Source organism: Bos indicus, chromosome 2 (assembly GCF_029378745.1).
Source record: "Bos indicus isolate NIAB-ARS_2022 breed Sahiwal x Tharparkar chromosome 2, NIAB-ARS_B.indTharparkar_mat_pri_1.0, whole genome shotgun sequence".
Taxonomy (NCBI): Eukaryota; Metazoa; Chordata; class Mammalia; order Artiodactyla; family Bovidae; genus Bos; species Bos indicus.
In genome coordinates this window covers 130,687,406-130,713,926 of record NC_091761.1, presented here as the reverse complement: position 1 = coordinate 130,713,926, position 26,521 = coordinate 130,687,406, and the positions used below count along the sequence as shown (strand labels likewise).

At 59.5% G+C, this 26,521-nt stretch overlaps 1 protein-coding gene across 15 annotated transcripts in view; it reads right to left on the bottom strand.

Annotated features, from left to right (window-relative positions):
* Nucleotides 1-26,521, bottom strand: part of HSPG2 (heparan sulfate proteoglycan 2) — a 109,792-nt gene that overhangs the window by 12,107 nt on the left and 71,164 nt on the right. For 8 of the 15 annotated variants that reach the window (XM_070777197.1, XM_070777204.1, XM_070777214.1 and 5 more), the window contains 41 exons: nucleotides 25,321-25,434; nucleotides 24,038-24,165; nucleotides 23,834-23,920; nucleotides 22,687-22,745; nucleotides 22,330-22,497; nucleotides 22,063-22,173; nucleotides 19,980-20,080; nucleotides 19,708-19,888; nucleotides 18,488-18,613; nucleotides 18,169-18,321; nucleotides 17,941-18,083; nucleotides 17,532-17,667; nucleotides 17,288-17,436; nucleotides 16,928-17,078; nucleotides 16,032-16,201; nucleotides 15,786-15,927; nucleotides 15,201-15,352; nucleotides 14,913-15,048; nucleotides 14,664-14,815; nucleotides 13,588-13,723; nucleotides 13,294-13,445; nucleotides 12,444-12,582; nucleotides 12,198-12,349; nucleotides 11,456-11,591; nucleotides 11,187-11,338; nucleotides 10,845-10,992; nucleotides 10,151-10,302; nucleotides 9,780-9,927; nucleotides 8,548-8,699; nucleotides 7,842-7,983; nucleotides 7,370-7,521; nucleotides 6,830-6,971; nucleotides 6,601-6,741; nucleotides 6,144-6,278; nucleotides 5,736-5,917; nucleotides 4,887-5,082; nucleotides 4,444-4,623; nucleotides 3,864-4,124; nucleotides 1,968-2,172; nucleotides 1,201-1,298; nucleotides 185-451 (listed from right to left, as the gene is read on the bottom strand). In XM_070777197.1, coding sequence (XP_070633298.1) covers nucleotides 185-451; nucleotides 1,201-1,298; nucleotides 1,968-2,172; nucleotides 3,864-4,124; nucleotides 4,444-4,623; nucleotides 4,887-5,082; nucleotides 5,736-5,917; nucleotides 6,144-6,278; nucleotides 6,601-6,741; nucleotides 6,830-6,971; nucleotides 7,370-7,521; nucleotides 7,842-7,983; nucleotides 8,548-8,699; nucleotides 9,780-9,927; nucleotides 10,151-10,302; nucleotides 10,845-10,992; nucleotides 11,187-11,338; nucleotides 11,456-11,591; nucleotides 12,198-12,349; nucleotides 12,444-12,582; nucleotides 13,294-13,445; nucleotides 13,588-13,723; nucleotides 14,664-14,815; nucleotides 14,913-15,048; nucleotides 15,201-15,352; nucleotides 15,786-15,927; nucleotides 16,032-16,201; nucleotides 16,928-17,078; nucleotides 17,288-17,436; nucleotides 17,532-17,667; nucleotides 17,941-18,083; nucleotides 18,169-18,321; nucleotides 18,488-18,613; nucleotides 19,708-19,888; nucleotides 19,980-20,080; nucleotides 22,063-22,173; nucleotides 22,330-22,497; nucleotides 22,687-22,745; nucleotides 23,834-23,920; nucleotides 24,038-24,165; nucleotides 25,321-25,434 — 6,127 coding nt within the window. The remainder of the gene's footprint in view (nucleotides 1-184; nucleotides 452-1,200; nucleotides 1,299-1,967; nucleotides 2,173-3,863; nucleotides 4,125-4,443; nucleotides 4,624-4,886; nucleotides 5,083-5,735; nucleotides 5,918-6,143; nucleotides 6,279-6,600; nucleotides 6,742-6,829; nucleotides 6,972-7,369; nucleotides 7,522-7,841; nucleotides 7,984-8,547; nucleotides 8,700-9,779; nucleotides 9,928-10,150; nucleotides 10,303-10,844; nucleotides 10,993-11,186; nucleotides 11,339-11,455; nucleotides 11,592-12,197; nucleotides 12,350-12,443; nucleotides 12,583-13,293; nucleotides 13,446-13,587; nucleotides 13,724-14,663; nucleotides 14,816-14,912; nucleotides 15,049-15,200; nucleotides 15,353-15,785; nucleotides 15,928-16,031; nucleotides 16,202-16,927; nucleotides 17,079-17,287; nucleotides 17,437-17,531; nucleotides 17,668-17,940; nucleotides 18,084-18,168; nucleotides 18,322-18,487; nucleotides 18,614-19,707; nucleotides 19,889-19,979; nucleotides 20,081-22,062; nucleotides 22,174-22,329; nucleotides 22,498-22,686; nucleotides 22,746-23,833; nucleotides 23,921-24,037; nucleotides 24,166-25,320; nucleotides 25,435-26,521) is intronic. The other 7 variants (XM_070777209.1, XM_070777225.1, XM_070777256.1 and 4 more) reach the window with 4 other exon arrangements.

The following is a 26,521-nucleotide window of genomic DNA, read 5'->3' as shown; positions in this document are numbered from 1 at the left end:
TCAAACCGGGGTCTCCTGCATTGCAGGGGGATTCTTTACCAACTGAGCTACCAGGGAAGCCCTGCTTGTTAGGAAACCCGCTCCCTAAACACACTGAGCTGAAACTCCCCGCACGAGCAGGAAGAAGGAGGAGGGCAGGGTGGGCAGGAGACGGCCGAGCACCCCGGCCCCCACTGGCCCTCACCTTGCACAAGCAGCAGCACGTGTGACTGAGTGGTGCCCGCGGCGTTGGTGGCAGTGCAGCGGTACTGCCCGGCGTCGGCCAACTCCACGCGGGCGATCCTGACGATGCCTCCGCTCTGCACGATACCCGGCCGCAGGCGCCCGCCCACTTTGCTCCACGTCACCTGGGGCTTGGGGTCCCCCAGGGCCAGGCACTCAAACTCCACAGCGTGGCCAACCACCACGGACTGCACGGAGGTCCGGATGTTGATGAGTACGGATGGCAGAGCTGGGGAGGATGGCAGTAGATGGGGTGAGGCCGGCTGGCTGAGGCCCGGGCTCTGGGAGGCCGCAGATGACCCCGGGATAGGTGGACACTGCAGCCGAGGCCGCCATCATTTCCCTTGCCTTTTCCTGCGCCCACTTCTCAGCACACTCGTTAGCTCTTTCGTTCATTCACTTCCTCACAGGTGCATCTGCCGTCATTTTCACTGGTTTGTCTAAGCACCCACAAACTCCGCGCATCTTCCTTCTCCCCGCCCTCTTTTGCAAGATTCATAAGCCCCCTTACTCTCTGCTAGTGAAAGTTGCTCCATTGTGTCCGACTCTTTGCGACCCCCTGGACTATACAGTCCGTGGGATTCTCCGGGCCAGAATACTGGAGTGGGTTGCCTTTCTCTTCTCCAGGGAATCTTCCCAACCCAGGAATCGAACCCAGGTCTCCTGCATTGCAGGTGGACTCTTTACCAGCTGAGCCACCAGGGGAGCCCAGATCTAAGCAAGATACAGTCAAATAATTCTCTTTATTTGTACACATTCAAGGGGTTTCTTTGGAGAAGGAAATGGCAACCCACTTCAGTATTCTTGCCTGGAAAATTCCATTAACAAAGGAGCCCGGTGGCTACAGTCGATGCGGTTGCAAAGAGTTGGACATCAGAGTGACTATCACTCACTCAAGGGGTTTCTTGGGGAATATGGTCCCTAAGCCTTTCATCTCTGTCCCCTGCTCTCAGCAGAAGCCTGAAGCCACCCTCCTACCTTGGACAACCAGCTGGGCACTGGCCTGGGCTTGCCCCCATGGTCCCTGGGCCTGGCACACATAGGTTCCTTGGCAATTCTGGTCCAAGTTCTGGATTCTGTGAAGAAACAAATAAGACATCGATGAATAAAAACAATTGCTGAGAATATTTGGCAACTGTGTAGGAGTTAAAAGCTGTCAGAGACCAGCACAGGATGTAAATTTCTAGTCTCCCCAGAACCCTGGGAGACAGGCAGGCAGGGTGAATGTCGCCACACCCATTTCACACCAAGACCTTCTGGTCTAGAGCTCAAGGTCACACAGTTGTCAGGCAGCAGAGCTGCAGTCTGGGCCATGTGTATGTATCTGGCCCCAGAGCCTGTTCCACTTGCCTTTAACAACAGTAAGACATGGGCCACTGAGGACTGCAGCCCCTCCCTGTGCTGAGCGCTGTGCTCAGTGCTCTGGGGTCTCGCATAACCCACTGCATGACAGACAGCCCGAGGCTCAGGGAGGTGAAGTGACTTCTCAAGGCCATCATTGCACGCTCAGCCCTCCCTGTAGGGCAGGGGTTCTAACAGCCCCACTGTTTGCCTGGGTGGGGGCCCCACCCCACTCACCGGAGCACCCCATCATGCACACTGTGTGCCTGGGCTGGGGCACCCCACCCCACTCACCGGAGCACCCCATCATGCACGCTGTGTGCCTGGGGGGGCCACACCCCACTCACTGGAGCACCCCACCATGCATGCTGTGTGCCCGGGGTGGGGCACCCCTCCCCACTCACCGGAGCACCCCATCATGCACACTGTGGCCGGGAGGCAGTGGACCCCCTTCCTTGACCCAGCGGAGCTGGGTGCCTGGGTCGCTGGGCACGACGCAGTGGAACTCCACGCTGGCCCCTATACTCTTAGTCTCCAGCTGAGGCGTGACCTGGACTGTGGGTGCGGATCCTGCTGGTGCGGGCGTGGCAGGGAGAGAGCCAGAGGGGCCTGCGGGGACAGGCACGAGGTTGTGAGAGTGTGTGTGTGTGTGTGATATCTCCGATGCGGCGCCAGGACCCGGGAACCCCCATCCTAACATTCAAAGGACGTTCTTCTCCCATTTGCCTCTCTGACCAGGGTAAAAAGACCTTTTACTGGCAGATTCATTTACCTGCTCACTTGTTTAATTATTTATTCAACACATATAAGGGTCTGTGGGGACTCCCCTGGTGGTCCAGTAATGAAGAAACCACCTCCCAAGGCAAGGGACGCAGGTTCAACCCCTGGTCAGGGAACTGAGGTTCCACATGCCGTAGGACAGCTAAGCCTGCAAGCCCCACCTGCAGAGCCTGGGTCACGACTAGAGAGACGACTGCACACTGCAATGAAAGGTCCTATGTGCTGCGGTTAAGACCCAACGCAGCCAAATAAGTGCGTATGAAAGAAAAAAAGTCTGTGAAGTGCTGGACTGTGCTTTCACAGGCTCCTGGACTTCGGGAGGGTTCAGTCTTGGAAAGATTCGGACATTTGAAGGAAGGACAGCAAAGGCTATTCTGACCCTAGTCTAAAACAGGAGGGGGCTTCCCTGGTGGCGCAGGGGATAGGAATCTGCCTGCCAGTGCAGGGGAACACGGGTTTGATCCCTGATCTAAGAAGATGCTCCTTGCCACTGAGCAACTAAGCCCGGGCACCACAACTACAGAAGCCTATGCTTTGGAGCCCAGGAGCTGCAACTGCTCAGCCCGCAGACCACAGGGTCTAAAGCCCCTGTGCCCCAGGGCCTGTGTTCCGCAACAAGAGAAGTCACTGCACCACAAGAGTAGCCCCCACTTCTGCAACTTGAGAAGGCCCTTGCAAAGCAGTGAAGACCCATCACAGCCAAAAATCAATCAATCAATCAATAAGTGAATACAAATTTACAGAAAATACGAAGATCCCAGGTGAGGGCACCTACCTGTCCGGGTAGGTGAGTGGGTCAAATGCATATTACCACCATTTACCAAGCGCCCACTACCTGCTCCAGGCTCTATATACATGTATCTTTCTAAGTCAGCCTTTGTGCTAGCCTCGTCCTCTCTACTCGACAGGATGAAAACAATGAAGCTTGAGATCCACTGACTTGGCCAAGGTCGCACAGGCATCAAGCCACGGAGCTGGGGCATTGAACCCAGGACCCGGGCTGACTCTGGCCCGGAGCTCCCGAGGAGACCACGGAGACGCTGGATTCCCTGGAAACCTGCTGAGAGCCTGGGCAGCTGGGGTGCTGCCCCAGCACACACTCCTTGTGGTCACCGTCTGGCATTTACACAGCCCGTTCTTGCTGTGGGTGGACAAGCCCGGAGCTGCTAGGTCCAGATTCAGGCCCTGCCCTGATTGTCCAGTCCGGCAGGTGAGGCAGGCTGGGGTACTTATGTAAACATAGCCTCCGGCAGTGTGAGGTCAATGTCCAGGAGCGGGGTGGGGGACACAGCGGTGAGAGCTACAGGTGCTGAGAACAGTGAGGCGGGTCTTTCTGGAGGAGGCAGGCCTGCCTCGGGCCTTGGGGAACAGGGGAAAGGCAGGAGTTCCCGCTAGAGTAATCAAGGGGGCGCTCTGTGCCCCAAGTGAAGCGCCAGCTATGGGGCAAGTGAAGGGCTCAGACGAGCGCCTAGAGGAAAAACGGACCCCCGTCCTGCCCAGCCCGAGCCGCGGCCGCTCACCTCGGACGAGCACCTGGGCGAAGGCCTCGGCCAAGCCCACCCTGTTGGTGACCTGGCAGCGGTAGCGGCCCGAGTCCTCGGGGGCTGCGGCCTCGAACAGCAGCAGCTCATTCCTGGCGGTGGCCCCCGCCGGGAGGTGGCCACCCACGCGGCTCCACTGGAAGGTCAGCGGGGGCGTCCCGTGAGCCAGGCACTGCAGCTGCACGGCCTCCCCGGCTCGCACCGAGGCGTGCTCCGGGACGGTGGTGGCGTAGGGCGGGCCTGTGGTCGGGGGTGGGGGAGACACAGAGGTCAGGGCGGCAGCTGACGCTGGGCCCCAGCAACTGGCCAAAGGGACCGGCGAAGCCGAAGGATGCTGAGCTCCGGGGACTGCGGATGAGGGCGGGCCAGGTCCCAGGCAGGCATATGCGTGCTAGGGGAGGGCAGGCTCCCGGGGCCTGAGGGGCCTGCGACCCTCCAGATGGGGCTCCTGGGGTTCCATCTGGGACGGATGTGGAGCCTGGCTGGGGGTGGTGAGGGGCGCTTGGACCTCCATGCGGTGCAGAGACGGTAGCCTGGGGAGGGCGGGCCAGGGCCTTACTCTCTACGTGCAGGACGACGGTGGCCTCCGCGTGCCCGGCCGGGCTGGAGGCGTTGCAGATGTACTGGCCCGAGTCCTGCTGGGCCACCCGCGGGATGATGAGCGTGTTGCCTTCCAGCCGGTGCTGCCAGGGCAGTGGGGAGCGCAGCTTGGACCAGTGGATGGTGGGCTTGGGGCTGCCTGCAGAGTGGAGCGGCAGAGGTTGGTCTGGGCTGTCCCCCAGGATTGGCTGGGGGGCGGCATGGTCAGGAAGGGACCTGGGTGAGCTTGCTCCTTCATGGGGGCCACTAAGCGGGCCCCTCAGCCATCGCTGGGTGACTGCCCCCTCCCTGGGCATGACACCGTCTTTGGGTCTCCAAAGATGTCTAAATTCCGGGCCCACGCCCCCGCCCGCCTCGTGGGCCCGCGCCCCCGCCCACCCGTGGGCCCGTGCCCGTCTGCACCTGTGGCTGAACAGCGCAGGGTGGCTGTGTGTCCGGCTTCCACGGTCAGCTCGACTTCTTCCACCTGGACCTGGGGGGCCCCCGGGGCCACGGCACCCGTGTCTACAATCACTTCCACTCGCTTCTGTGCCGTGCCCAGTGCGTTCTGAGCTAGGCAGACGTAGGTGCCCGCATCTGACGGTTTAGCTGATGAAATCTGGAAGAAGCAAGGGTCTTGGTTAGGGGACCCTTGAGGGGGGTACCTTGGCGGCAGCCCCTAGCTTTTGGCTTGGTTTTAAACTCTTTCCTCTACTTGTTCATCTGTTTTTAGCTTTCCTATTTGACTGGCTACTTGAGGGCTCACACTCAAGACGTCCCACCAGTCCACGCATTTACTTGTCTATCCAGTCACCCCACCCCTCTGTTCATCCATCCATATACCATCCACCCATCTACCCTCCCATCCATCTATCCACTCATCCACCCATCTACCTACCCACCCACTCACCCATCTACCCACTCATCCATCCACCTACTTACCCACCCACCCATCCATCTATCCATCCATCTACTCACCCATCCATCCATCTACCCATCCACCGACCCATCCATCCATCCACCCACCCATCTATCCATCCACTGACCCACCCCACCACTCATCCTTCAATCCGTTCTTTCCTCCTTCCCTTTTCTCCACTTTCCTTCTTTCTTCCTGACTGTCTTCCAATCTACCCATCATCCGCCTAACCCTCCCATTCTCCATCAATTCATCACCCATCTGGTGACCCACCACTCTCTCCTCCAAGTATCTGCTCAAGGATGGGCTCTGACTGGGCCTCAGATCCAGAGATGAGACCTCCCTGGCCTCACCTGCAGTACTGTGTGGCTGTCCAGGAGCCCATGCGCCCGCTGCTCCAAGTGGGTGGGGGCACCGATCCGGGTCCAGCGAGCAGAAGATCGGGGCTCCCCGGAACTGACACACTCCAGGGTGACGTCCTTCCCCAGCTTCACCCGCACAGGGCCCTCGGGGAGCACGGACACCACAGGGGGCCCTGTCCAGAGGAGCGGCACGGCTGATACACACGCGGGGCCCTGCCGATCACGTGCCCTGTCACAGCCCCCTTGTCGGCAGCTGCCAGTGGGCACTGGTCCCCCCACTGAACCCACGTAGGGACCGAGGCTCAGAGAAGGAGAACGCCCAAGAGAGAGGCGAGGGCCAGAGGTGGGAATTGGGGCTGGAAACAGGAAGGCAGAGCCTGCGGGGTCGAAGGCCCTCACCATGCACGCTGAGGTTCACAACACTCTGGGCCACACCGTAGGCATTGGAAGCCACGCAGCGGTAGGCACCGTGGTTGCTGGGCCGGGCGCCCACGATGGTGATGATGGAGCCATTGGGGCTGATGCGGACGTTGTCTGGCATCAGGGAGGGTACGGTCAGTGAGGGTGTCCTCCTGCCTGGGAGCTGCCAGGAGGCGCACCAGCGCCCCGTGCCCCAACCCCTCTGGTCTGGGTGTATCCAGCTCACGAGGTCACAGGCATGGCCAATGAAGATGGAGACATTTCTGGGTCCGGCCCTGTCCCCATCCACATTGGGACACCCAGACCCCAGGGAGAAGGGCTTTACCCAGGGTCACACGGTGAGTTTGGTGCCAGGGTCCCCTCCACCCAGCCTCCAGTGGTGGTCATCGTGCATTCGTACCCATCTCCAGCTCCCCCTGCACCCGGTCCAGCTCACCCTCCAGCTCCTGGTTCCGAGTCTTCCACTCAAGGCTGATGGGGGCTGCCCCATCATGGACGAGGCACTTGAAGCTGGCATCTTGGCCCTGCTGCACGGTGCTGCTGGGCGGGTCAATGGAGATCACAGGGCTCCTAAGACCTGGGGGACAGAGGGCTGGGCTGGGCAGGGCTGTGTGGGTTCCAGGGTCTCCCCGCCTCCCCTGGCCCATGGTGTCTGCCTCACTCACGGTAGGAGGACCCCGCGCTGGGTGGGACAGTGATGGTGAAGGAGGCTTCCTGCTCGGACCCTGAGCCGCCAACCACGCGGCACACGTATTCTCCAGAGTCAGACTGGGAGACGTGGTGGAGCCGTAGCCGGGAGCCGTGGGTCTGTCGGAATGATGAGGGGTGGCCGTCATGCCACAGCACTTGGGGCAGGGCAAGCCCCCGAGCCCAGCTGTGCCAGTGTGTAAAGAGTTCTCCCTTGGGTCTCAGGAGCTCAGAGCTCCAGCTGGAGAGGGGAGCGTGGTTCACAGACACCTACAAGCCCAACATATCCCCTTTGTAGAGGGGGAAACTGGCTCAGGAGATGATTCAGCAGCAGAGCCAGGAGAAGAACCCAGGTCTCTTGACTCTCCGGCTGGTGATAACTCCTTGCAGGAAAGCATTTGATCCCCTGGGGTCCCCAAGCAGGCCGGGGTTTGTATGGAGAAGGTCGGGGAGGCAGAAGGTAACCGCAGGTCAGACCTGGCCCCCTCTGGATTCCTCCCCATCCAGGGCCCCCGTACCTGGTGCCGGGTGGGCAGGCTGCCCCCACGCTTGTGCCAGGTGACCTGGGCGTGGGCCTGCCCGGGGACCACGCAGTTCAGATCGACGGTCTGCCCTTCGGTCACGTGGGAGGAGGAGGCCTCGATGTGGATGGGCTGGGCGAGTCCTGGGGCTGTGGACACAATGGGCGGTGGGTGAGAAAGCCGAGGCTCTGGGGGTGCAGGCAGATGCCGAAGGCGGGGGGCAGTGAGCGCCAGCCGGTGCTCCTTGGAGGTGCACTGGCTTCAGAGCAGCTGACATGGCTGAGTGCCGCTGACTTAAGAAGAGTCTCGGTCCCCTGGGGGCTGGCGTGCCACATGAGACCTTGGTCCCCAGTGGTTGGGGACCTTCCTGCAGCCAAGGGCTAGAGCCCTGCGGGAGAGCAGGAGGAACAAGGCCAGGAAAGGGCCCCAAGCCTGCGCCCCAGCACCACCCGCGGCTCTTGTCGCTCACCAGGAATGGGACTTGGGCTGGAAGCCTCGATTGTGACCAGGACGGAAGCCTCCAGGGTGCCTGAGCTGCTGGACACTTGGCAGGAGTATTCGCCAGAGTCGGCGGGGGACACGTGGTTCAGCCTCAGCAGCGGGCCGTGGACCTGGCCAGGGTGGGGAGAGTGAACTTGGCGGGGGGTGGAGGCCGGTGGCCAAGTTTTTCAGTTGCCCCAGCCCTGACACCCGTCCCGCAGAACCGTCACGGGCCACCGCGGAGGCGGTCTCCTGCCAAAGGCGACCCCCTTCTGACATTAGACACTGCAGAGGATGTTTTCTGTTACATTTTTCCTGGCAGGAGCAAGCAGTGTCCTGAGTAAGAGTGTTCTTTTCTGTTTTTTTGTTTGTTTGTTTGTTTAATTTTTGGCTGTACTCTGTAGCATGTTGGATCTTAGTTCCCCAGCTAGGGATTGAACCCATTCCCCCTGCATTGGAGTCTTAACCACTGGGGAAGTTCAAGAGCTGTCCTTTCCTAATTCATGCCAAGGTTCTGGGCAGCCCTTGATATGAAGGGTTTAGCCCAACCATGTCCAGCTTGCCCTTGACCCCCTGACCCCCAGTGACCTTCTGCCATTTCTCCTGAAGCCTTGAATGTGCTGGGGCCACCTTCCCTCCTGGGCAGGGGGAGTGGGGAGGGGGTGCCCGCACCCTGCTTTCTTCAGACTCCATACCTGGTGCCGAGCAGGGAGGCTGCCTCCACGCCTGTGCCAGGTGACCTGAGCATGGGCCTGGCCGGGCACCACGCATTTCAGATCCAGGGTCTGCCCTTCGGCCACGTGGGAGGAGGAGGTCTCGATGCGGATGGGTGGAGCTCCGCCCGGGGCTGGCCCACAGGGAGAAGTCAGTGAGCTGGGGCTCCGTGCACCCTCAGCCCCTGCCCCTGGGTGCCCAGGTGTTCAGAGGCTACGCGACGACAGTCCTGATTGCCCCCTTCCCGTTCCTCTGAGGCCTGGAGCAGCTGGGTTAGCCAGGGGCACAGAGGCGCCTCATTCTCTAGACGATGGCCCACCATCTCCTGAGCTCACATCATCGCGGGCGGCCAGGGCTCAGGGCCGGGGCCCTCCACACGGATCACTAATGTTTCCCGGACTTGCATAGTATGTGGCTAAGAACCAGGCTCTGGGGCCACACTGCCTGAGTTCAAAACCCAGCCCTGCCGTTTATCAGTTGTAGGACCTTTGGAAAGCTATTAAAAAAAAACTAAACTAAATGAACAAACAAACAAACAAAAAAAACCTTTCCATGCGTCAGTTTCCCCATCTGTAAAACAGAGAGAACCATCATACCAACCGCAAACGCTTACTGTGAGGGTGAAATGAGTTCCTATGTGTAAATATACCAGGGCCCACCACCTAATAAGTGTGTATCATGCTCATTACTCAGCAGCTCAGGTACTATTATCATGAATCCTCTTACAGCCACACGCTGCCTGTGCTGTTAATTCCTTTCCATTTTCCTTTTTAAGTGAGTCACTGAAGATGACCCTTAAATACACAGCCCCATTATAGGCAATGATTTCCATGCAATTATGACAGGTCTGACTTGTTATTGTTTTTTGTCCAGTATACCACCATCGATATAAAAGGTGTTTATCAGGGTACCACTTAAAATCACCCTCTCTGACCCCAGAGGTGCAAGTTGCATTCTTTTAAGGAACCTGTGTCATGGTTGCAAGGGCTCTACCAGCCCCACTAGACCAGATGCAGAAAGGGACACACAGGAGTGGCTCGTGTAACATTTCAGAGTGTGGACAGAGTGCTGGGGGCTCAAGCCCCACAAGCCAGACTCTTGGCTCCGTGTTCTCGGGCCCCTGGGGACAAAACCCGTTCGCTCTGGCTCCCGACCTTGGTCCCCTCCTCACCTCCCTCCTCCAGCCTCCCAGCCCCACTGCAGGGATCCTCACCAGGGACGACAACACTGCCAGAGCCGGAAGCTTCAATGGTGACCAGGACGGAGGCCTCCAGGGGCCCAGAGCCGAGGGCCACGCGGCACACGTACTCGCCCGAGTCGGCCGGGGACACCCGGTGCAGCCGCAGCCGTGAGCCGTGGGTCTGAGGGGCACGGCGCGGGAGAGAAGCAGAAGTGAGGCGGCGTGGAGGATCAGCCCTTGGAGGCCAGGACCCGGGGCTCAGCCTCTGACCCAGGCAGGCCCCGTGTCCCACGGGGGGCTCCCAGGTCTCCCTCCCGGGCAGGGCGTGAGGGACAGGCCCCAAGCCAGGGCGCCCACATCCAGCAGCCCTCCTACTAGGTCCTGCCCCGCGCTCACGCCCCTACCTGGTGGTGAGCCGGGAGGCTGCCTCCACGCCTGTGCCACGTGACCTGTGCATGGGCCTGGCCGGGGACCACGCAGTTCAGATCCAGGGTCTGCCCTTCGGCCACGTGGGAAGACGACGACTCGATCCTGATGGGCATGGTCCCGCTGGGGCCTGGGGGCACAGAGACAGAGAGCCGGGGCTTTGGTCCTAAGTCATCTGGGAGCCTCAACTGCAGAAATTCCCACTGCCCCCCAGGTAGGAACGCTAACACTTATTACAGGATGCCAGGCACTGTTCTAAGTGCTTTCTGTGCATTACCAACTCATGTCAGCCTCACAAAATTCACCGACTTCCTGCGATGATGGGCACGTTTACCACCCACACTGATGCAGTAGCAGCTACCAGCTAGCGCAGCTCCTGTGCACTTGGTTATTGAAACATGAAGGCCAAGCGTGGCTAGTGGCCACTGTACGGGACAGCTCTCTGAGGCTGAAAGGACCCATGTCCCCGTTTCACTGACGATGGTACCGAAGCCGAGAGGGGAGTCTCTCCCTCAAGGTCCTTAGTGGCGCTGGCAGGGTGTGAACCCAGGCTTCTTTCTGGGGAACCCTCGTCCTGGCCCACCACCTCGTCTGAGTGCCCTGACTACAGAGCCCTTCTTCCCCAGGAAACACAGGTACCAGCATCTCCCACTCCCTTCCTGGGTCACTCACTGGACTCACCGGAGGGGCCACCAGTGCCGGGGGTGACTGAGACCACGATGGAGGCCTCCAGGGCATCGATGTTGTTGTTGGCCCGGCACACATACTCGCCTGAATCTGCCACGGACATCTGGTGCAGCCTTAGGCGGGAGCCGTGGGCCTGGGGGTGCAGAGATGGAGGGGGTTGAGGGGCTGAGGGGTCACTGGCTGGATCAGGCCTCCTCCATCAGACCGGCTGAGGCCACCCTCTGTCTTGTCTCAGCAGGAGGAAGGACCAGCAGCTAACGCTTCGGGCCGCTTGCCCTGGGGGCTGTCCCTGAGGTGCCCACCCCACGGCCGGGCTCCGCTCCATACCTGGTGTCGAGCAGGAAGGCTGCCCCCACGCTTGTACCACGTGATGGTGGCCTGGGGCTGCCCAGCGACCACGCAGTTCAGATCCAGGGTCTGCCCTTCGACCACCGTGGGGGACGAGGACTCGATCCTGATCGGTGGGGAGACACTGGGCACTGGGGACCGAGAGAATGGGCCAGACAGCCGGAGTTAGACGGCAGTGACCAGTGCCAGGACCTCACTACCTCCCCCGGCACCCACTCGCCTGACCCCCTGCCCTCGGCAGTGCTCACCGTGGGAGGAGTCACTGCCCTGGATGGTGACGATGAGTGAGGTCTCCTGGGAGCCGGCACCGTTACTGACATGGCACACGTACTCACCCGAGTCTGCGGGTGTCACCTGGGGGATCCGAAGCCTGGAGCCCACGATCTAAGGCGGAGCAGGTGTCAGTGGGTGGGGGCGTGGCCCCTCCACCTCTCCCAGACTCTGGCATCCTTGCTGCCTTGCTTTGGGGAGGGTTGGGGGGGGGCCCTGCCCCCATCCTGGTCTCCTCCTGAACTCCGTCAATGGCCTTTCTGAGCTTCTGGGCTGGGTGCAGGGTGCCTCCAGCCTTTGCACTCTTTCTCAGCTGTCACCCCTCCAGCAAGCCCGCCGAGGCCCTCCGTGGGGACTCTTTCTACAGGGCTGTCATACGGCGCACCTGCCTTGCCCATTAGTCTTTGAGCTACCCGCGGGCATGCCTGGTCTCATCCCCTTAGAATTCTCAGTGGCGGGAGTGGGACGTGGCCTGGAGCAGGTTCTCGGGGAAGGGCCAGGAGTGAGCGAATCACAGAATGTTCTGTGCTGGACCCACGCGGGCCAGTGGGACTCCTCTCGGTGTCCCCAGCACTGGCCAGGACCCCTCTGGCAAGAACGCTCTTTGTGTGTTGAATGACTGAATGAGCACAGAGGAGGGCTGTGAGGAGCTCCTCCCGGTTCCCATGGGGGCCAGCCACGCCCCCTGGCGTGCACCCTCTCTGCTCGCTGGCTCCATACCTGGTGCCGGCTGGGGAGGCTGCCTCCACGCTTGTACCAGGTGATGGTATGGGGGGCTTGGCTGGCCACCAGGCAGTTAAGGTCCAGGGTGCGCCCGTTGGCCAGGGAGTCAGAGGAGGACTCGATGCGGACAGGGTACACCACGTTCTGGTCTGGGAGCGGGGAGAGAGGGGGGTCAGGGTGTGGGGGCCAGCGAGGGTGGAGTGGCCCCTCCCAGCCCGTCTGCGGCGACCCTGGGACACTCACAGCGGGTGGGGCCACGGCGCTGCTGGATGGTGACGAGGACCGAGGCCTCCTGGGTGCCTGAGCCGCTGACCACGCGGCACACGTACTCCCCGGAGTCCGCCGGAGTCATCTGGGGCAGCCGCAGCCTGGAGCCGTGAACCTGGGAGGCCAGGCGGGCTCAGAGCTGTGCTGGGGCTCACGGTTCAGGCCCCCTTCCCTGGCCGCCCCCACCCAGCCTGAAAGAGCCTGCGGGAAGCTCTTCCAGGGAGAACCAGCACTCAGGACCCTTCAGCTCCTTTGACGGGGTTTTGGGACTGGGTCTAGTGGGAGGAAGTAGAGGCTCAGCATTTGTGGATGTCCGATGGAGCAGGTGGATTCCCTAATAGTTGAGTTGGTAAAGAATCCACCTGCAATGCAGGAGACCCCGGTTTGATTCCTGGGTTGGGAAGATCCGCTGGAGAAGGGATAGGTTACCCACTCTAGTATTCTTGGGCTTCCCTTGTGGCTCAGCTGGTAAAGAATCTGCCTGCAATGCAGGGAGACCTGGGTTCGATCCCTGGGTTGGGAAGATCTCCTGGAGAAGGGAAAGGCTACCCACTCCAGTATTTTGGCCTGGAGAATTCCATGGACTATAAAGCCCATGGGGTCGCAAACAGTCAGACACGACTGAGTGACTTGAAAGTTCACTTTCACTATGGAGCAGGTGAGCTAGGCAGTGTGAGCCCATTTGACAGATGAGGACACTGAGTCTTAGGGAAGTCAAAGGACTGGCCAGGCAAGATGGCAGAGCAATATCCGAACTCAAAGCTCCTCACTCCGCAGTCTCGAGGGTCCTTCAGGCCCCCTCCCCACTTAGCTCCCTGCCTCCTACCTGGTGCCGGGCGGGCAGGCTGCCCCCACGCTTGTGCCACGTGACCTGGGCGTGGGGCTGCCCAGAAACCAGGCAGTTCAGATCCAGCGTCTGTCCTTCAGCCACGTGTGAGGAGGATGACTCGATCCGGACCGGGGGGGTGACCCCCAGCGCTGGGGACAGAGGGCAGAGAGTGAATCCCCAGCTGGGAGGAGGCGGGGAGGGGAGGGTGTGAGTGGAGGTAGGGTCTGCTGGTTTCTGGGGTCCTGCCTTTGCTGGAGTGGGGAGCCTCCCCCCCGAACCCCCATCACTCACCAGGCACAGAGTCTACAGGCTCAATGCTGACCAGGACAGAGGACTCCAGGGGCACTGAACCGCCCACCACTCGGCACACGTACTCGCCCGAGTCGGCCGGAGACACCTGGTACAGTCTCAGCAGGGAGCCGTGGGTCTGGCCAGAATGGAGGTGGGGTCAGAGGGGGCCCTCTCAGGATCCTCGCACTGATCACCTGCCGCCCTGCCTCACTCTGAGCCTGAGAACTGACTTTTAACTCCATTCTGCTCAGAGGTGGAGAAGTGGCTGTCTCATCCCAGGACCAGGGGTGGTCAGGAGAAGCCATGGGGAACTGAGCAAACACTAACACCACACTCCATCAACTTCTGGACACATTTAAAATAAAAAAAAAATAGGATGGAGCTGGTAACATGCATATTACTTTTGCTTTATTATTATATTTGGGTGTCACCGTGTGGCCTATGGAATCCCAGCTCTCCAACCAGGGACTGAAACCAGGCCCTTGGCAGTGAAAACACAGAGTCCTAACCACTGCACAGGCAGGGAATTCCCTAGACACACTTTTAAACGCCTCTGAAATCAATATGCATCTAATAGCGAATTACAAACGGCAGGGTTTTCTTCTTCTTTTTTTACCTCAGAGGTACATAAAGTAACAGTGCATCTTACAATCAGTGGCATCCTAAATGCTACAGAATATATCAATACTAACAGCTACTGACGTGACACTAATACAGCTCTAGCACTTTCAGTGAGCCAGAACTCTGAGCACTTTGCATGCAAATTAGTTCCCTTCATCCTTAAGATAATTCTGTAAGGTTAGTACGATCGTTACCGTTTTACAGATGCTGAAAATACGCTACAGAGAGATTGAGTGATTTGCCCAAACGACTAGGTGGGGGAAGCGGCAGTCACACTCCACTTGGGCTGACCGGTCAGAGCGTCTGGGCTCTGAGCATCGCATCACACACCTGCGCAGAGGGGTCCAGGGCCTCTCCGCCTCAGAGGAGCCTCCTGCTCTCCCACCCCTGACCTCCCCTTCCCAGGGGCCTCCCTCCCGTCCCCTCCTCGGCCTGTCCCTCCTCCAGTCCCGTACCTGGTGCCGGGCGGGCAGGCTGCCCCCACGCTTGTGCCACGTGACCTGGGCGTGGGGCTGCCCGGGTACCACACAGTTCAGATCCAGGGTCTGCCCTTCAGCCACATGGGAGGAAGAGGGCTCGATGCGGACGGGCTGGGTGCCACCAGGAGCTGGGGGAGGAGATGGTCACTCGGTCAGTCAGGCCTCTGCAGCGGCCCCGGCCTTTCCCCTTTTCCCTCCAAGCCCAGGCCGGCTGGCCCCACTCACGGTAGGCGAAGTTGGCGCCCTGGGTCTTGGTGACTGTGACTGTGATGGAGGCCTCCACGCCGTTGCTGGCCCTGCAGACATACTCGCCTGCGTCCGCTGGGGAGGCCTGGAAGATGTACAAGCGGGAGCCACGCACCTGGACAGACGCGGGCAGGGGTGTGAGCGGGGTGCTTCCCAGAGCCCGGCGGGCGCCCCATACCCTGTTCCTCCGAGCTCAGCTCCCTCCGCGCCCTGTGGTCTGCTGTGTAGCCCTGGCTGGCCACCTCCCACCTTTCTGCCCCCGGGTACCTGGTGCCGGGCAGGGAGGGTGCCCCCACGTTTGTACCACGTGACCGGGGCGTGGGCCTGGCCTGCCACCACGCAGTTCAGGTCCAGGGTCTGCCCCTCGGCCACTGTGGGGGACGAGGACTCGATCCTGACGGGAGGGACGGGTCCCGGGGCTGCGGGGAGAGGGGATGGGTCATAGATGCCTCCCAGGGGAGACGGCCAGAACTGCCCACCCTGGAGCTGGCTCGGCCTGGTGGGTTTAGAGTTAGAGGCCTCCTGGGCTTGAGGTCCTCAGCAGAGCAGCCTTGGGGAGGGGGCTGGAGCAGGAGCCCAGGCTTGCAGAGGGGTGTGAGGAAGAGGGAGGGAGGGATGAGGATAACTGAGGCTGGGAGAGAGGCAGGGGCGGGAAGGCGCGTAAGTGGGCCAGACGGAACAGCGATGCGAAGATGGCGGGTTATTCAGGAACGCGGAGGCCACCTGGGCCGGGCCCTGTGGCCAGCGCCGGCGTGGGCCTCCCAGCCCTGATCTCCACGTCAGCAACAGGAGTCACGAGCCCTCGGGAAGGCCCTCGGGCCCCTGCCAGCCTGTCACTGACTGTCCACTCACCAGGGATGGTGCCGGCGTCAGAGGCCTCGATGGAGACCAGGACGGAAGTCTCGAGGGGCCCAGAGCTCAGGACCACGCGGCACACATACTCTCCCGAGTCGGCTGGGGACACCTGGTGCAGCCGCAGCAGCGAGCCGTGGGTCTGAACGCAACCGGGGAGGGTCAGGAGGGGGCTGGAGCTGCTCTGTGCAGCCCCTCCTGCAGGCTGGCCCTGGGCCGGGGGAGGGGTGCGGTGGGCTGCTCTACCTGGTGCCGCGCGGGGAGGCTGCCGCCACGTTTGTACCACGTGACCTGGGCGTGGGCCTGCCCGGGGACCACGCAGTTCAGATCCAGCGTCTGCCCTTCGGCCACGTGAGAGGAGGAGGGCTCGATGCGGACGGGCTGGGTACCGCCTGGAGCTGGGGCTCCACCGGGAGCTGGGGCGCAGAGGAGCTGGTCAGTGGCCAGGGCTCCTGAGCTCCCCACTCCCCACCCTGCAGCCCTGGGGTCTGACCAGGCCTGAGCTCGGGAGGACGGATGGGGGCCCTGGGGGCTGGGACCACACTGGCGGGGCCAGCTGGACCCTTTTTTCCCCTCTCTGACCTTCAACCTGCCGTTCCAGGCCCATCTGCCTGCCCACCTAGACCTTGACCCGTGACGAGCTGCTCTGGCTCTCAGGGAACCAGAGTCCTTTAGCACCCTGGGGTGGGGCGGGCCACAGGATGCCGACGATCACTCCCCAGCCCCTTTCTTCAGAGTGTGTGCTGTGCATCCACAGTACACTAGGGGATGCTGTCCCCATTTCACACGTGAGGAAACTGAGGCCCCCAGAGGTACAATAACCAGTCCAAGGCTGGCTGAACCAGGACTGCCGGGACTTGAGCGCAGGTCAACCCGACTCCCAGGTCAGAGCTCAACCCTGACTGCTGCTTCCTGACGAATTCCGGAAACAGTACCGTCCCCATGGGGGTCTCTGTAAGTCAGGTCAAACTGTCTCCACCCTCAGACCCCTCATCTCTCCTCGAGGGGAAGGAGGGGATTGGAGCCTGCCAGGAGCGCCTCTTCCTGTCTGGATAGCACCGAAGAGACCCCGGGGTGCCATCCTCGGGAATACAGGGGAGGCCGGAGGGCTCAGCCCTCGCCCAGCCCCTCTGGCTCCTCACCTGGGGTGTAGCCGGGGCCTGGATGGCGGCTGTGGAGGACAGAGACGATGATGGAGGCCTCCTTGGGGCCTGAATCGTTCTCCACTCGGCACACATATTCTCCAGAATCGGCTGGTGATACCTGGGGCAGACGCAGCCGGGAGCCGCGCACCTAGGCCAGGTAAGGACAGAGGTTTGCGAGGATGGGAGGGGCTCTGGTCGCCGTCCCCTCTGCGCCTGGCTCCGCCCGGGACTGCCCCAAAGGGGGCTGCAGAGAGAGCGAAATAAGGGCGGGCCCTGCTCGTGCAGAGCATCTCCTCCTGGGGCGTGACGGACCACTCCTCGGGGGGCTCCCACCACAGGGCTCAGGGACCCTCGTACCTGGGCGTGGGGAGGCAGGCTGCCCCCTCGCTTGTACCACGTGATCTGGCTGTGGGCCAGCCCTGCCACCACGCAGTTGAGGTCCAGGGTCTGTCCTTCGGTCACAGAAGGCGAGGAGGACTCAATCCTGACCGGTGGGGTGGTGGCACCTGGGATGGGAGGCGGGGTTGGTGGGAGAGTGAGGCAACCGCGGGGGAGCCCCGGCTGGCCCTCCGATGCCTCCAAGCCCCTGGAGGCCCCGCACCTGGAAGGACGACCACTTGAATCCGGGCCTGGGCGGTGCCCGCAGGGCTGGTGGCCACACAGAGGTAAAAGCCGGCGTCGGCGGCCGTGATGGCGGGGATGAGCAGGGTGGCAATGTCTGTGCGCTCTGCACGGGCCTGCCACACAGGGAGAAGGGGTCAGAGGCAGCCTGGCATGGGCTGGCCAGGGAGGGCGGGCAGAGGCGTACAGGCCAGCTCAGAGCCGGGATTGGGGCCCCGGGTGGGCACCCAGGCAGCAAAGCAGGAGGCTGACAGCTTCCCCCTGCCAGGACACCCGGAGTGGGAATTCTGAGCACGGCAGCCTCTTGGAAGTGGAGGGAACTGGAGGAGGAGAGGGGAGGGGCAGAGGGCAGGTGCTGGGACTCGGCTGAGCCGGGCAGGTACCCTCACCTGTGGGGGGAGGCTGCCCCCTTCCTTCCTCCAGGTGATGGTGGCACTGGGCACCCCCGCGGCCCTGCAGTACAGCCTGACGGTGCGGCCTTCATGTACCTGGGTCCTCTCTGGGCTCACCTGGACCCTGGGCCCGCTGCCCCCTGCAGACAGAACCCTGTGAGAACACCTCCCCACGGCTGCCAGGGCCAGCCCCCACCGCCTCCCCGCTCAGCCCAGTTCTCTCACCGTGCACGTGGAGCACAGCCCTGGCCACGTGCTGCCCGGCGCTGCTGTGGGCGCGGCACAGGTACTGCCCTTGATCCGAGGCCTCAACGGCTGGCAGGCGCAGGATGCCACGATGCACCTGTGCTTTCTGAGGGAGCTGGCCACCAGGGCCCCCTGACGGCGGGGAGGTGGGGTCAGTACCCACTGGGATGGGCATTGCTGGGCCCACCCACCACCGTGCGCCAAGAGGTTGAGGTCCACCTCCTAGAGTCCCACCCCCTGGCACTCCCCCACATCCAGGAGAGCCAGGCTCTGACAGTTGTACCCGCCACGGCCTCACCTGTCCACTCAAGGCTGGGCATGGGGTGCCCCGTGGCACTGCAGCGGAACTCGGCCATCTGGCCCGGCTGCACTGTGAGCTGCGGCGGGTGGATGGAGACCACAGGGGCGGACGGGGTGGCCGAGGCTGAGGAGCGAGGAGACAGCGTGTGGGGTCAGGGAGGGGAGGGACCCGTGCCAACGGCCTCCTTGATGCTCGCTTTGCTGCCACTCCAGCCCTTCATGGCCATTTGTCCACACAGCAGGCAGAGGGAGTCTCTACATTGTCAGTCAGTGGGAGGGATTTCCCTGGCGGTCCGGGGGTTAGGACTCTGCACTTTCACTGCTGAGGCTGCGGGTTCGATCCCCGGTCGGGGAACTAAGATCCCCACATGCCTCTTGGCTCAAAAAAACCAACACCCAAACATAAAACAGAAGCAATATTGTAACAAATTCAATAAAGACTTCAAAAAAATGTTAAAAAAAAATAAATATCATTGGCGGTAGGGGTGGGGGGGACTTCTCTGGCGATCCAGAGGTTAGGAGTCTTCCCTTTCACTGCTGAGGGTGTGGGTTTGATCCCTGGTCAGGGAACTAAGATCCCACAAGCTTCACACGCGGCCAAAAAAAAAAAAAAAAGTCAGTGGGATCTCGTTACTTGCCCACTGATGGCCTGTTCGTGGCTTTCAGAACAAAAACACCTGAATTCCCTGCTGTGCCTCACTGAGTGCACTCACCTCTGCCCATATCTTCAAGTTCCTCACCCACCCTTCCACGCTGGCCCCGCCTTCCCTCAAACAGCACGCTCCTGCCTCGGGGCCCTTGCACATGCTGCTTCCGCTGTCAGCTCCTGCACGGCTGAACCCCTTCTCTTCCCTTCAGGTCTCAGCTGAGATGTCACTTCCTCTGGGGGGTCCTCCCTGACCACCCCATGTAGAAGAGCTCTCAGCTCAGGCCCACCTCAAGCCTCGCTTTCCTTCCACTCCACTCACATCCCAGCACCGGTGTGATTCTGTTGTTTGTCCACTGTTTCCAGACTCAGTGTCTCCCCACAGAACACGGAGGGCGGGAGGGCAGAGATACTGCTTGTCTAACCCCCCAACCCCATTTCTTCTGAGTCTAGGGCCTGCCGTACTTCCAGTTCAGAAGCTGTCAACTGAATGGAGAGACGCTCCTCGGTCCTGGAGAGCGTGGAGGAAGGGGCAGGGCCGGGTGGGTCAGGCGTGGACGTGAACGGTGTACCTTGTACATGCAGCGTGGCTGTGCCCTGGTCCATGGCGAACATATTGGAGCCGGTGCACACGTAGGTGCCCGCGTCACTGGGCTGTACGTTGCGAATGGTCAGGATACCGTTGAAATCCATGGCTCGGCTTGGCAGTTTCCCATTATGCAGGCGGGTCCACACCAGGGTATAAGCCGGAGACTGCAGGTGGGGGAGGCCAGAGAGATGGGCGTGGGGCTCAGAGACCCCAGGAGACGGACCCTCGCCAGTGCCCACTCCCTGCCCCGCCCACCTTGCTCTTGGCCGTGCAGATGAAGGTGACGTCGGCTCCGGGGCGCACACTCTGGCTACGTTGCTCCTCCACTGTGACCGTGATGGGCTTGCCGGGAGCCTCTGCGGGGGTGGGAGTTTCCCCGGGGAGCTGGGTGCTGGCCAGGCCCCTGTCCTGGGTCCACTTTCCCCCTCTCTCTCTCCATCCCCCCAGTCTGGCTTAGCTTCCATTCCACTCCCTGACATCTCCCTCCCTCCTCCTGGCTCAAACCCATCATCTCCCTTCTCCCCTGCAGGCACCGAGCACCCATCAGGCTGTGGCCAGAGAACATCACACCATGATCCCCTTGGCTCCGGTTCATCATCATAGACCACAAACGAGCTCTTAACAATTCGCACTTCACCCCAGCGGGGCTCTCTGTCTGGTATGAGTTTCTATCCTCTTAAACAACCATTTCACACCTCCTCCCAACTTCTCCACCCTCCAGAGTCCTCCTTCCACTTCTGTGGCTTCAACTCAACTTCTGGAGAGAAGTGAAATGACTAGTCAGGAATTTTCTACGATCCCCAATCTCCCCACCTCCCTCCTCCCTGGTCCCTGAAGGGCGAGCCTTCTCCCCACCTCCAGCCCACCCTCCACTCCCCTTCCTGAGTGCTGGAGCCCCTCCCGAGGACCCCCTCCCCCAGCCGTGCCCTCCCTGGCTCCCTTCCCATGGGATCATCCCACTCCACAGACAAATGTGTTCTAGAATTTCCCATATCTGAAAATGACCCCGACCCCACATGCGCCCCCCCACTGCCCACCTCCTGCTCTACTTCTTGCCCTCTGTTCAAAGGCAAGACTCTTGAAGCAGTCATTTACACTGGTTGCCCCCCCATCCATTCTCTGCCCCACTCCAATCCAGTTTCTCCCCCTTCTCTTCACTGCAAACCGCTCCTGTCAAAGCATCAACTCTGAGGGTTATTTCTCTGCCTGGAGCTGACCTCCTGGGAGCTTCTGGCGAGGGGGCTACTCTCTCCAGGAAGCCGTTTGCCCCCTGATTCCAGCCACCCCCTCCCCCAGCCTCCTCCTGTCTGCGGGCTGTGCCCACTTGCTTTCTCCTCTATCTGACAAGCTCAGGTTGGGGCTCGCCAGGGCTCTGTCCTGGGAGACTTCATCCTGCCCCACCCCTGTACCCACAGTTCCCAAATTCATTTCTCTGGCCAGGGCCTCTTTCCTGAGCTCCAGATTCACAGCTCCAAAATGCCCACCTCATGTACACACTTCAGTGTTTCCCCAAACATCTCAAACTTTTAACAGGGCTAAAACCACACTTGTGGTTCCCTGGGACCTGCTGGTGGCAGGGGTTGCCGGCATCCCGTGCACACGCTCTGGCGTGGTCACTTCTGCACCCGCCTGCCTGAATTCTGCAGCAGCTGCGTTTCTTTGCAGGAGGGTTTCCTCAGGTCACTGTGCCTGCCCACAGGGTGGGACAGAAAGCAGCAGCCTCAGTGCTCCTGGAACAGGCCCCAGTCAGTGACTGACGGGAGCTGGTGCACGCATACCCCAGCTCCCTTGGCCCTGCGGCAGTGGGTGGGCGCTGGGGCACAGTGGGGGGACTCCAAGGAGCTGACTTTACTCTGGAGTTCCCTGGTGCTGCCCCAGCTGTGTTCAGCAACACCTGCTCTAGGTGGTAATGTGCCCAGTGATGACACGCGCTTTCCTGGGTACCTTCTCTTCTCGCTTTCATTTCATTTCCCAAATAAACTACATGCACACAAATCTTTGTCTCAGTCTCTGCTTTGGGGGCAGCCCGAATGAAGAAACTCTGCTGTTGGAGCCTCTCTCATCTTGGTAAATGGTGCCCTGTGTGCCCAGCTGCTGGAATCCAGACCCTTGGGCATCTTCCTAGACTTTTCTCTCTCTGGGTATCAAGTCCTGCCAGCTCTGCCGGTATCAGTTCTACCATCTTGACGCCATCATCTCTTCCCATCTTTCTGGCCAGTGTCCTCATCCAGGAAACCACTGTCCCCCTCTGGCAGATGAATGCACCAGCGGCTTAGGTCTACAGTGTGCAGCCTGGCCCAGGACAGGCAGTGCTGGGGTTAGGGGACGAGGAACTCACCAGTGACCAGCAGCTCTGCCCGGCTGGTGTTGGCATGATGGAGATTCCGACAGGTGCAAATGTAGACTCCAGCATCCGAGGGCTGGACGCTGGGGAAGTGCAGCTCTGAGCCTGGTGGCAAGGCGGGGGGCGGGGGCTCATCAGTGAAGATGCAACCTTTTACGACCCAGTCCTGCATGTGGGTCCCTACAGGATCTCAGTAGGGTAGGCTCAGGCCTGTGTCTCCCCTTCCACCAGGGTGGCCGAGGGGCCTGGGGCCATGCGTACCTTGATGTCGCTGCTGGGTGCTGCTGGGCAAGGGCCGCCCATCTTCACGAGACCAGTAGAAGTAGTGGGGTGGGCTCCCGCTGACCTGGCACCGCAGGGAGTGGGGGCCGCCTTGGGGTACTACGCTCCGAGTTGGATGGACCTGCACCACCAGCGGGGCTTGGTCTGCTGGGAGAGGGACAGGGGAGGCCACTCAGGCAGGAGGTCCCCAGCAGGCACCACTGTCTCAAATCCCCCTGCCCTCCCAAAGACTGGCACACCCTGTCCCCACCCTGCTCCCCAGACCTAGTATCTCTCAGTCTCCCCAGGTCCCCTGCCTTGCCATCACCTTTGACCCAAGACCATGGTCCCACTTACCCTGCGGCAGGCACCGGCCCCCTGGCACATTGGGATTACCCACGTATCCTGGGGCACACCTGTAAGGAGGGACAGGGACAAGCTGTGTCAGGCCTCAGGGGACCCAGTGCCTCTTGGCGGACTTGGGGAGCCAGCTCTCTGCCCACTACAGGGTGAGGAGACTCAGAGCTCAGGAAGGATTTTCAGAGACCAAAACGGCCCCAGCGCAGAGCCTCTGTGAGCTGAGAAAGCTGACTGGGGCAGGGCGGCGGGGTGGTGCGGGGAGAAGGTCAGCAGGTTGGATTCAGGGAAATATTCATTCAACAAACATTTATGTCCATGTGGTCGCAAAGAGTCGGACACGACCGAGTGACTAACACACACACACACACACACACACACACACACACACACTAAGCAAGGTTATGGATGCACAACAGCAAACATGATAAAATCCTTGCTCTTAAGGAATTACAGATATGAGAGTGAGGGACATGCATGCGGGCTGGGGTGGCATGGTGGGAGAGGGGCACTTGTCCAGCCCTGAGAATCAGGATGCTTCCCAGAGGACGAGACTCCTGGGCTGTTCTATTCCTTTGAAGCAGACTGTAGTCAGCAAAGAATTTATCCCCATTTGCAACTATTTATTTGCAGGATTACCCACTGTCTTGTCTCCCATTACAGGCAGTAGACTCTATAAGGGTTGGGACTGAATCTGTTTTGCTCATCACTTTGTTTCCAACACGTTTCTACACTGCACGGCATACAGTAGAGTCTCAATAAAAACGCGCTGAACAATGGAATAAAGCTCAGCCTTGAAGGTCAAACAGGAGTTAGCCAGGATGGGGGCGGGGGTCGGTATGTGGATGGAGAACGATCCATGAAGAGCAAAAACAGCACATCTAAAGAACTGAACATGAAGAAGTCAAGGGACACCCAGCTAGAGTACAGAGTTAGGTGTCAGAGGTGGGATGAGCCTGGTGAATGATAAGGCTACTACCTAAGGAGCTCGGGCTGGTCCCAAGGGCACCGGGGAATCTTGGCAGAGTTTTGGACAGGGGAGGGACACGATCCTGGTAGGGACCTTTCTGAGCAACATCATCCAGGACTCTCAGCTAGGAGTTTACCCCATGCCCCGCTCCCTGCATCCCTCCTGTAGCAAACTTACTGCTCACAGTACTGGCCAGTGTAGCCAGGTTCACAGGCCGTGCAGCGGTACCCTCCAGCTCCCAGGCTTTCACAGGTGCGGGAGAACCTGCGGTAGGAGGCGAAGCTCAGGCTCTGGAACACCCACCCCCTCGTCCCCTCACTTTCGCCCCAAGAGTCAGTGCAATGCCCTCTACCCCCTCGGGCCTTGAGCAAGGGCACCCACATGTTCTCTGGGTTGGTCAGTGGGCAGGCGCAGGGCTGGCAGTCCTCGGGCGTTCCGGCCGTGGCATCTCCATAGTAGCCAGGGGCACACTGCTCACAGAACTCCCCGGCGGCGTGGTGCTGGCATTGCTGCAAGGTGCAAGGATGTCAGCCACTTGCTATTTGGCAAAATTTACCCCAAATCATACTCCCTCCAAGGGATTTGGTAATCCCTTGATCTGGAAATTCCACATTCGAGCTTATCTTAAAGAAATAATCAGGGAGCGGCACAATGAATTCACTACAGGATGTTCCATTCATCTCAGCGGTGTTTTTAAAAGCACAATGCTGGAAACACACCAAGAAAAAAAGAACTGAGAAAATTAAAAAAGGAAATTCCATCCAAAAAGCTATCAAAAAGGATATTGATTGCATTTCTTACATTTTTCTATCTAAATACCTGTAATATCACAGGAAAGTACCCACTTGGGTGTTGTATGGGGGCAGAGTTTTGAAATAAGCACTTAATTGTATAAAAAATGCGTGTGCGTTTTATGTTTTCCTCCAAAGAGATCTATTTTTTTTAAATTAATGTAGCATAATCCTCATTCGATATTTAGTTGGTGGTTCTGTCAACCACCTGGTCCTTGACCACGTATCCCGGAGGGTTATACATATACCACTCTGAAAAGCTCAGGTATAAAAAATATTGAAATATTGAAAGATGTCAAGAAGTGAAAAAAAGTTGATCATGAAACACAGTGATCCTGGGCTTATTTGCAAAACGAGACGTATATTAATCTGTGTAAACCTTTGCCCAGAAAAAAGAACTCCACAGTCTAATGTTGACAGTGATTACCTCCAGATGGTAGGATTTCAGGGAATTTTAACTTTGTTTTTAAGTTATCTCTACAGTCTGATTCTTCTACAGAAAACATGTGTCACACTGGTGATAGGAAATAACAGGAACCAGCCTTCTCTTGTTTTCTGGATTTTTGGGGCTGTACCACGTGGCTTGTAGGATCTCAGTCCCCTGGCCAGTGACTGAGCCCATGCCCGCTGAAGTAGACCACCAGGGAATCCTCTAAAGCTTTCTTTATAAAGAAGGGCGCTAATTCCCGGCTCTGTTCACCCCGCCATGTCTGCAACCCCTCAGTGCCTCAGACCCGCTGGCCCAGGCACTTTGCCCCATGGGATGCGCCCTGTGACTTTGCCCCTGGACGTCCGTCTAAACACACCAAAGCCCTCCCACCCCACCCAGCCCCAGCCAAGCAGCCCCCTGCCCTGGCCCTGCGTGCATCTTACTGAGCAGGCCCCGGTCTCCGGGTGGCACAGGTCTGAGTGGCCATTGCATTCGCACAGCTCACAGTGGCCGAGGTAGAGTCCACTCCCGGTGCGCGTGTAGCCCGGGGCACAGTCCTAGGGGACAGAGGGGAGCGTTGGTCTCCATCTCCAAGGTGGTCCCACCTGCAGCCGGTAGACCCAGAACTCCTCTCCTCAGTCATCTTGACTCCCATTGGCTCTTGGAGGGCAGAGTCCAGGCCCAGCTCCCCGTCCCAGCATCCCCTCTCAGGGGCCCTCCTCTCCTCCCAGCTCTGGAGAGCTCTGGAGAGCTGGGAGTGTCTGTCCCCATCCTGTCTGGCATCCCCAGTCATGGATATACTGAAATAATAGTTCATCCTTAATGGAGAGGACTCTTGAGAGTCCCTTGGACAGCCAAGAGATCAAACTAGTTAATCCTAAAGGAAATTAATCCTAACTGTTCATTGGAAGGACTGAAGCTGAAGCTCCCATACTTTGGCCACCTGATGCGAAAAACTGACTCATTGGAAAAGACCTTGATGCTGGGAAAGATTGAAGGCAGGAGGAGAAGGGGGCAACAGAGGATGAGATGGTTGGAGGGCATCACCGACTCAATGCACATGAGTTTGAGCAGGCTCTGGGAGATGGTGAAGGACAGGGAGGCCTGGCGTGAGGCAGTCCATGGGGTCACAAAGAGTTGGACACGACTTAGTGAGTGAGTGAACAACAATGCAGAACCCTTCTCTGGCCCCAGGGCTTCGTTCCTAAAAATTCTTCTAGCAGGATCTTTATTGAAAAACAAGCCCTACATGGAAAAAGGAGCGCTCAGAAGACCTGGAGTTGGGGTGACTCCTTGAAGACTTTTATGACTGTGTTTACCTTTGCCCCATAAGTGAAGGAGGCAGCACCCAGGTAACCAAGGAGGTTTTTACACATCCTAAGTGACTAATCAGGGGTTCTGAGAACAATGAATTTCTATTCGCTCTGCTGCTTCTTTGAAATCTCTCCAGGCCCTCCCCTCCCCGACCATTTCAAAGGGATGTTTATAAATCTGTTTTGTTTCACTGTGGAAAATGTGCACCAGGGATCCTGCCTTCTCCAGGAGTTCTCCAAAACATGTTGTTTCACCAAAAAAAAAAGTGTTGTTTCATAACTTCAAGGGACATGAAGCTCATCTCCTTGGATGTGAACGCTCCTGTGGCCA